General features: G+C 31.3%; 1 protein-coding gene across 2 annotated transcripts in view; it reads right to left on the reverse strand.

Moving 5' to 3' along the window:
- Positions 1 to 9,418, reverse strand: part of LOC106464853 (NEDD8-conjugating enzyme UBE2F-like) — a 10,616-nt gene extending 1,198 nt beyond the window's left edge. The window contains exons 1-6 of one of the 2 annotated variants that reach the window (XM_013925010.2): positions 8,931 to 9,418; positions 7,583 to 7,723; positions 5,634 to 5,797; positions 3,118 to 3,220; positions 2,402 to 2,460; positions 1,778 to 1,840 (exon numbers count right to left, since the gene is read on the reverse strand). In XM_013925010.2, the coding sequence (XP_013780464.1) occupies positions 1,778 to 1,840; positions 2,402 to 2,460; positions 3,118 to 3,220; positions 5,634 to 5,797; positions 7,583 to 7,700 (507 nt within the window). In that variant the 5' untranslated portion in view covers positions 7,701 to 7,723; positions 8,931 to 9,418. The other variant, XM_022392650.1, reaches the window with a different exon arrangement.
- Between the last annotated feature and the right edge of the window lie 859 nt (positions 9,419 to 10,277).

Genomic DNA, 10,277 nt, shown 5'->3' on the forward strand with positions numbered 1-10,277 from the left:
TATATATATATATATATGTGTGTGTGTGTGTGTGTGTGTGTGTGTGTGTGTATTGAGCTAAAAACCTACAATTTCATCAGAATCAAATTCATAAAAGGTCAGACTTTATTATTGTAGAAGGTTGTTATAAATTACACAAACACATGAAAATTTAATATGATATGAGTCAGCATTCTTATTAACCCTAATCCTATAACTTTATAAAAACAGCCTTAACAACTGGCTCATATTTCATTATAACTGCCCTAGTCACAATGTTACTGAGTAAATAATCAGGAACTTTTACATGTGTTACTATATCCATAAATTAAATAGAATAAGATCTATATAACTGTCAGCTTTGAAAATAAGATTTTCGTTAACATAATATTAGGTCATCAAGAAATGAATGTTGCATTTTGGAACATTTTCAGTTACCACCCTCCAAAAAATGTACAAATAGTTAAATGAACTGCCCTAAACGTCATGTCAGTGTAGCCTATATAATATGTAAAGTTTAGTATATTCTAATCCCTAACAGTGATGGCACATGACGAGACACACATTTGGCATGTAATGCTGTTTGAATAAAAGAAGGGAAACAACACCTCTGTAGCCACAAAGAATATCAAAGAAGTTTATGGAAATGTTTTGAACGTTCATAAGTGTCAACGATGTTTCAGCAAATTTCATTCAGGTGACTTTAGCCTTAAAAAGTGTGATGGCAGGGGCCGACATTTTGGAAATGATATTGATGCTCTGAAGACTTGTTGAGTCTAACCCAAGGCAACACACTCGTGAAATGGCTTTAAAATTGCATGTCTCTCATGAAACAATACGTAAACAGCTAAGAAATATGGGAAAAACTCCATAAAGAAGGTGTTTGGGTGCCTCACAAACTCTCCATGATCATCATTTCCAAAGTGTGAATGTGGCTTCATCTCTTCTGGTACGTAATGTGCGTGAACCATTTTTGGAGAGAATTGTCACTGGTGATGAAAAATGGATTCTCTATGTAAATATTAAACACCAAAAACAATGGGTCAGTCCTGGACAAAAACCACTTCCGACCCCCAAAACCTGAACCCCATCCGTAGAAAGTGATGCTTTGCATTTGGTGAGACATCAAAGGGGTAATTCATTTCGAACTCCTTAATCCACAGTGAACTGTCAATGCAGAGATCTCTAGTCATCAAATAGAACATTTAAACCAAGCCCTTCATCAGAAACGTCCTTCATTTCGTCAATCGGAAAGGTGTTCTTCTTCTCCTCAACAATGCACGTCCACATGTGCCATGTTTGGTGCAACACAAGATTATGGAGTTAGGTTGGGAAGATCTCCCCCACCCACCATATTCCCCAGATAGGGCACCATCAGATTACCATCTTTTTCATTCGCTGCAACACCATCTTAATGGGAAAAAGTATGCAAACGTGGAAGGTGTTAAAGAGGACATCAACATGTTTTTTGCTTCAAAGCCAAGTGGTCTTTTTAATCAGGGCATTAACAACCTGATTGTAAGATGGAAAAGCATCATCGATAAGAATAGAGACAATTTCATTTAATAAATGTTTTGTTTTGATGTATAAGTTGTTCAGGTTTTTCCTCTAAAAAAAGTGACATTAATTTCTTGATGACCTAAAACAACATATTTCTATTATAAATCAAATTCAAGTACAAAGCTATTTTCTGATTTGTAATTACTTCAAGCTTCTGTTATTTGATTATTCTTTATTATGATCGTATTCAGGTGAGTTTTTTATTAAAACTGAACTGACACAAAAGTACAAAACTTACTTTATCTTTTTGGTAGTGTTCAGCTGCATCATTGTTTAAAGGATCTTCAAAGTTGAGCAAATCCTAGAAATTAAACCATTTTATGAGTTCACAGTTCAACAAAATATCTTGTTATTAGAAGATATAAACTCTAAATAACCCTAGCATTACCAGTGAGGTCCATAAGTACATTTTTCTAAACTATTTATGCACCAAATTGCTTGTGGGTCCATGAATGTTGATTACACAAACAAAAATTACCATAAATATTGCAATTAATCCTATTAATTGTGGTTGGTGTTTCTATGTATTATACGTAGAAAAATGATGGATTTCACCTAATACTTTTTGGTCATTTCTTTACACTGAGTATGGTAATAAGCAAAACACAGAGTTATTTAATATTATGCAATATTTTGACCTCATCATAGTGAACAGCATAACAATAAATCATAATTTTAGGGTTAATGTATCTTAAGTCACACTTTAACAACAGGGTTTAATTTTACATATTGTGTAAGAACCTCTTTACTTATTCTATGTTACTTTAGAAAGTTTCACTTGTTTGAAGTTAACATTTTCCTTTCATTACATGCCATCTGGAGTTACAGTTTCACATAAGTACATAATACGCAAAAGACTTACTGTGAAAAGAGAGTTTAAGCCCCATATAACATCATTCAATGTTCGGGTTGGAGCCCAACCTAATGGTTACCAGAACATAGAGACTGATGAATTGATAAAGAAAGACCACACAAGAAAGTTTATTATGATACTGTTACACAAATATCCACCTATCATAGTATTATATATTTTCAGAAATGACAGTTATGTAATAAATAAAAGATTACAATAATTTACTAAGAAAAACAAACATGAAGAAATCTATAATACTCTTTGGTATTATTTGGTCAAGTTTTGTTTTGGGGGAAGGATAGATATTATAACAATGTTATATATTCTACACATACTTTTTATCAATATTTCAAATCAATGCTTAAATATTAACAAACTTTCAAAATGATGCAAGAAAATCTGGTGGAGCAGACCTTCAGTAAATTATTGTAAATGAAAGTAAAAACCAACATTAATCCTTTTCAACTGAACTGGAAAAACATGAATACAAAAAAGCATGCAATTGTTTCAAAAGAAAAGTATATAACTGAACCATTTGCATGAACAGTTTATCATTTCTTAAAAGTTTTGTGTCTTACAAATGGAAATGGAGTGAATATAATCAATGTCTCAATACATATAACAAACTAAAGTAGGTCAGCTTCCCTACAACAAGATAATTAGTTTCTCCAATTGAAAAGCATGTATCTGCCAAGGAATAATGTGACTGACAAAAATCTACTAACCCATTCCATCAATGGAATTCTGACGTAAGAGACTAAGACAGATTTCTCCTCCTTCACTAATATTGGGATGCCATAATCTGGTGAGACATTTAACTTTGGGAGGCTGAAATAAAGTACATTTTTATTATCTGGTTGTTTGTCCTCGGGCTACAAGACAAATTTACTTTTCATTTTTGCCAGAATATGAAACAGAATCACCAAATTTGCTGTCGTAAGATCACCAAAGTCTCTATCATCATAACAATTTAGTAAGTTTTCTTTGATGAGGAAATAAAATATACTCTATTTACTAAGTCCTCTGTTAATAAAATATAACGAACTCACAAAGTTCTTTGTTACAGCATGTAAAATGTACAGCCCTTTGTCAATAGAACAGAAAATGTACTCATTTAGTTCTCTGTCAACAGAGATACACCTATTACATTCTCTGTCAAAGGGTATAAAGTTCCCTGTCAACAGACAAATGTTATAGTCAGTAAATCCTGTGAACAGGATATAATATATACTCACCAAATCCTCCGTCAATGATGTGAAAAATTTACTCACTAATTTTTCAATAATCGGAATACAGATAAATCTAACAAGTTCTTTATTATCAAGATGTAAGGCAAAGAAAAACAATGAATGGCCACTTTGACTAGCATCATTTTTGTAGTATGTCAATAAACAATGCTCAAAAAAAAGTAAAAGCTAGTGAAACTTCATGATGTTTCAGGTAAAACAAAGCAAAATCATTGCTGTGAAATAATGTCAATTATTATTCCCTCTGTTAATTTTTATGCAAATTAGTCATATGATGATCCATTACATGATCTGAAAGGCAAATGATTGGTCAGTGGACACTCACCCTATGTTCCTAAATCAACAATTGGTAAACATGTCATTACATCTTCATATTTCACATCATTTCACTTCAATACAGAGTACTAGTACTAGAGTATCTGTCTGTTGGACAGGTGAAATAAAAACTTGTTTGTAACATAGGATTGGAAATTGTGCTTGTATTTTTTTTTCTTAACATAATAAACATTAAAAGTGCAATAAAGATGCATAAAGAAACCAATACTGAAAAGAAAGATATTATTTTCAAGAATTCTATAAATACGATATTAAGTGGAGGGGTCCACCACCTCATAACCTTCCTCATGTCATCCTGTATCACTGTGTCAAGTTGTGCTAATTTGGTAGTTTTCTGAAATTAGATGTTATATTTGACATTTATTTATATAGATGGTCACTCTTAAGAGTAGGGACAGCCTGGCATCAATATTTCATATTTAAAAGCAAAGTCCTAAGTCATACTTCTCTGAAAGAGTTGTTTCTAAGTTATTTTTACTGTCTGCAGTCACTTGAGAAGATGTTTGTTTTTTTGGACAGTCATACAAAGATACTCAAGGACTATCTAAACTAGCTGTCCCTAGACTAGAGAGAAAAGGCATAAGTAATAGTTCTCACCATCAACTAAGTAAGATTTTGTTGTCCCATTTATAACTTATCCACAGCTTCCATGTGATAACAGGGTATGAAAGACTGAACCAAAGATCTCACAATCAGGTACACCAACAACTGGACCACACTCAATCTAAACAGATTACAATGCATCTCCCAAGAACATTCCTGGTATGCTTGATTAAATTGAAGTCAATCTCCTCTTCTTTAAGGTTCAATCAGTTTAACAAAGTGGGAACATGCATTGTACTATCATCTATTAGGTTGAAGTCTGGGTCAATTGCTCGAGCTTATGAAAGAACAGAAGTTCACAGAATGTGGTACAAGTACTCATGATATATAAGTTGTTACTTTCATAAAATATGGTCCCTATAAGATGTGACATTAATGGTATGATTCCTTATGATACAGAAATACACACTGGTTGATTTGACATTCCACAGTGAACCTCAACATGCTTAGTTGGTACTTAACATTGGCTGATTTGACACTCCACAGCCAATCTCAATATGCTTAATGATACTTCACACTGGCTGACTTACCACTCTAAAATGGATCTTACATTGCCTAGTTAATATTTAAAATCCCAACACATCTGGTCATAACTCAACACTATTTGATTTCCTAATCCAAACTCAATTTGAAGATTTAAAAAATGCCTTTAATGTTCTTTCCTAGTGTACCTTAAAAATTCTCATTCAACTTCGATTACAGCGATACTTAATTGAAGTATCTATTTTCTCAATCCATATGAGTAAATACATTGATACTTAAAAGTTTCTTTTTTATAATAAAACAAAACTTGGGCAAATTAATTAAAAAAACTGTTTACATAAATGTACTGCCTAGTGTAGAACTAAAGCTGAAAAAAAGAAAAACTTTTAAGACTGAAGATATAGTACATATTACTTCATAGTTGTTTTTTTTTTTTATTTACTTGAAAGTCTTTCTACCTGAGACCTGAGTATAACTTTGGCACCTAATATAAAAGCAAATTACACATTTAATGTTAGAACATTACTTGGTGTTTTTAAATTACTTCTTTTTGTAGTAGTTAATAAACTTACCACCATATTGTAATCTTCTGGTATATCTACTACAAAATGAAACTTTCCATCCTGCCAATAACCTTCCTCTGGGATTACACTCAAATCAAACTTGTGTAATTCATTAGGGTTTTCGAAGATAACTTTACAAGTGGAAGGCATGGTAAACTCCATATCTTGTATTTCTGTCAAATATAAAGAGAGATTCTGTAAAAATATTCTAACTGAAGAAAGGGTGTAGCAAACATACCCACATACTGTCATTATTAATGCTCAGAAGTGTAACATTTTAATAATATGAACTCTGACTTCTTCATATTACACAAACGATTTGCATTAAAAAACCATGTAACAGTAAGAAACTTCCATTATCTTGTTTCTCATAAGTGAATATGATGAAGAGTTAAGAATGGTAGAACATTCTATGCTGCTTAATTAATTAAGCAAAACAGACAAAATCTCTATAACTAACCCTTTAGTTCTGGCACATTTTTATTATAACTTACTCATAATTTAGCAGCAAGAATTAACTTCTTGTCTTTCCTGTATGCTATTCTGGTAACTAGGATTTTTATCTGCCTATTGTACTGTTAATTGAAATTCTTTTCCCACCTTCTGTACTGATAAACACAACGTATTCCCTTCCAACTGAACTGATAACCATTATTTATTCCCTCACAACTGCATCACTAACTATAAAAGGCTTATTACCTTTTTTACGCTATCAGGAATGCTTTCACGCTCCTTATTTGGTAATCGATCAACAATATACATCATCACTTAGCAACAAAACTATCACCTGATTGTTCTTAGGCCAACTATGGTGTTTATGTTGAATGCTCAACATTCATGTTGATTTGTTAGAGAGGTTTGTTTTTTATTCTTCATATAACTTTTTTTTATAACTTCAGTGATATAACAGCAAAATAGTTTAATTCAGAAGTTTTATGACATTGAGTTGTAGCCAAAAGCAAAATAAAATTTATCAAGTACTATTTCAGTTAAGCCTTACATTGCATTTATTCATTAAATTACACTACAAATAGGCCTACTATTACTAACGTTATAGAGTCAGTGTTTAAAAAGTTTTAAGTGGTGAATAAATGTTAATTACTAAATATTCTTTTGGCATTTTAGCACGTATATTACCTACTTTGCCTTAAAACATATAGAAAAATAAACATTTATTACTACCACGTATCTTTAATCCTTTGTACAGTTGAAAGAGTTGAAAACTTGTGTCAGAATGTCTGGCCTATGTTTTTTTATTTCCCGATCTAAAATACAGTGAAAAGGTTCAAGATGCTACTTAAATCTCTTTCAGAGTGCACACATACTTTGGTTCAAGATAACATTTCATTTTTTCTGTGGAGTTGTCATTAAAAATGTGATGATTAAAGAATTACTTCGAGACTGATGAAAAAAGTGAAGAGCAGGTGCATTTTGGAGGTACAGACAAATTTGTTTTAGTTAAATTCTATAATTTTCGTTATACATTCAACAATGGTTTCCTGTCATTTTTTATGGGCTTTCATACTAGTCAATAAATAAAATTCTTTATTTGCTTACTGTAATGATAACTAGTAATCTTTAACTGCTAATTATAGAGAACTTAATCCTTTCTATACAGTAAAGATGGAAGTTTTGAGAGGTTAGCTGGTAACTTCCTTGGAAATTATACTATAATGTATATATATTTGAACTTTCAGATACTCTTAAGCAAGGTAGGCAAATATCAGCTGGGATAGTGCTATATTTTAAAATATTATATATCTGTAGTAAAAAAAAAAAAGCTTAGAAAATTGACAATACATTTCTGAACAACTTATTTTTAAATCAGCATGGTATAAAGCTTGAGATAGTCACCAGCAGTGAAAGTATAATTTTCACTAAAATTACTAATTATGTCTCTACATTTCACATATCATCAAAAACTTGATTGATACATGACATAAAAGTTAAGACCAAACCTTTAACTAGTAATCTGTCACGAACAGAAACCCTACGTCCAGATACAAGTCCATCAGTATGTGAATTTTTTCCTTTTCTCTCTTCAGCTTCCTTCTTTAATTTTGATAATGTTATCATAACTGTCAATTTCCTGATGAAACCTTCAAATTAAATTCATAACACTTCTAATTATACACAGTAAAAGAACTGGGATTTCTTGAATATGTTTATTTCTAAAACATATAACTTAGTCTCTCTCTTTTAAGATAATGGTATCAAAAATACTGGACAGAGAAATCACTTTTTAATTCAGTTGAAAGTGCTCCAAAGGTTGAATAATAGTAACAAAACAAAAACCTTTCATTACTATCATCACACACTTAAGTTTTTTTTTCTATATGTGAGGACAAGCCATACATTAATTTGTGCATAGTAAGAGAAATTATCTAATGGAACTTTAGACTATAATAGTGGTACATATAAATGTCCAAACACTGAAGGTAAGACTTCATGGTCTACATGGTAGATCACATATAGCATTAAGCAAAACAAATGAACATGGGTAGCTAAAACTAGAAATTACAATAAGGCAACTTCTTGTATACAGCAGCAAACTGAAAAACAACAATTTATAGGTATATTAAAAATTGTTTTATGTAAATAACATATTTCAATAGAATGCTGGTCTATCCTCTTATTAAGAAGACAGGCCAATGTTCTGTTGAAACATGTAGTATGTTTTCTACACAAGATAGTTTTGATTATGCTTATAAATTATTGTTTTTTCAATTTAATGCTATAATTGGTATCAAAACAATGTAAACAAATATAATTCACTCAAGATTAATAGAATCATGTGCTGGTCAAGTTATAGGTGCAGTAACAATACCTATAAGTATAAGGAAGTCTACAGTGTAAGGTTAACATAAATTAAGCCATTATGAATTAACTTATATTTCTTCATAAGCTAATGTCATAATACTGGCATATAGTTAGAAATATTAAACTATAAGTAATAACATATTTACTTCACTTGTTTTTTATCACACATTGTAACAGTCACATTCTAAAAATTTGTAAAATAATAACGACATTAGTAACTGATTTATTTACACTAATAATTAAATGACTTTGACACAGCGACAATACGCTGTCGAAGAATCAGAATTCACCCGCTGTACTTCTAAGTTCTACTTCTATTAGTATTATTACTTTTGAGTTTTAAAAATTTGTTTTGAAAAATAAGTCTAAGTTAACCTAGCATAAAGTTACTTACAATTTGCAAGCGTCTGTGGTGTTTATAAAAAATTAAGTTACATTAACATTTATAAATAATACGGTAATGGCCTAAATATATTAAAATCAAACCTTGTAGTAAAAGCACAACTTCAACTCGTTAACCCTCCTAGTACTAGTAGTAGTAATACCAGAGTCCTAGTTGTAACTTGTAAGTTGTACCACAATCAATTATTAATATTATTTTAACTAAATTTAAAATAAAGAATAATTAGCCGCCTCAAATATTTATCATCAAATTAGAAGTGGGTCATTTAAAAATAAAGGCATCCATTTAAATAATGCTAAAACGCATATTAGTAATGTTTCAGTAAAGCCAATTTTAATTCGGGAAAAGCAGTCAAAATACTAAATCTACAGCGGACATGAGAATTTTACATTGCCATTTTTTTTTCTCTTTCATGTTTTAGATCTAAGGGAACATTGCGTAAATCAAACATTGCTCTTAAAGTCTTTAAATAAATTAGGGTTTTCCAGATAGCAATAAAATGGCCTAGCTATTTGATTTTCCGTTGTCCTCCAGTGAATCAGTGATAAGTTTACAACCTTAAAATACTAAAATCCGAGGTTTGATTCCCATGGGAACAAAACACAGGTAGCCCATAGTGTAGCTGTGTGGTAAAACAACATTATCTTATGTTTATAATTTAGGCTTGTATTATTGTCTTTGTCTTCGTGAAAAAAATATTGATATATACTAGATTGTATGACCGATTTGGAAATTTTGAAATCATGTTAGAATCCAACATGGTGGATTTCAAGTGGATTCTACATTTTTTTTTAGATACATAACTTTCATTATTCTTAGAGTCAATATAAATTTTAATTAGTTTTAATTACATATAAAATATACTATATATACTTTCAAACTACAAAGAACATAATTACCCAAGAGAAAAATAGTGGGAGATATGAAAATACTTGATTCTGTAGTAAGAAGCCAGAAGCCAAATACTTGTGTTACGTCTCCGTTTGTTAATTGATTTTTCCGTAACTTTGTTCCGACGAAATTTTAACGACACTAGTCTTTACTCAATAAAACTGGTTTATTCTTTCCGAATATAACTTTACCGATACACTCAACTTCAACAATCGCGCTAAAACAACGCTATATCAACGAACGTCAATAATACTTCTGACTGCAGATCAATTACACACTGTCTATACACACATTACCTTTCTCACCGCGTCACGTTTTCCCCTCTTATATATACCAGCCTACCCTACTAGTAAATACTAGAGCATTCGCCAAAGTACATGATAATTCTAGAAACGTTGCGTCACTGTAGTCATGTGACTCGCTGACGCGTTTGTTGTATGTCCATGTAACTACTTCGCAGGGTGTGAATGGATCTTCACCAAATTTGGTATGTAATGTTCATTAGGCCCATGCAGGGGTACATACAAGTTTTCAGTTTT

The sequence above is a fragment of the Limulus polyphemus genome, unplaced genomic scaffold, assembly GCF_000517525.1.
Source record: "Limulus polyphemus unplaced genomic scaffold, Limulus_polyphemus-2.1.2 Scaffold1760, whole genome shotgun sequence".
NCBI classification, from domain to species: domain Eukaryota; kingdom Metazoa; phylum Arthropoda; class Merostomata; order Xiphosura; family Limulidae; genus Limulus; species Limulus polyphemus.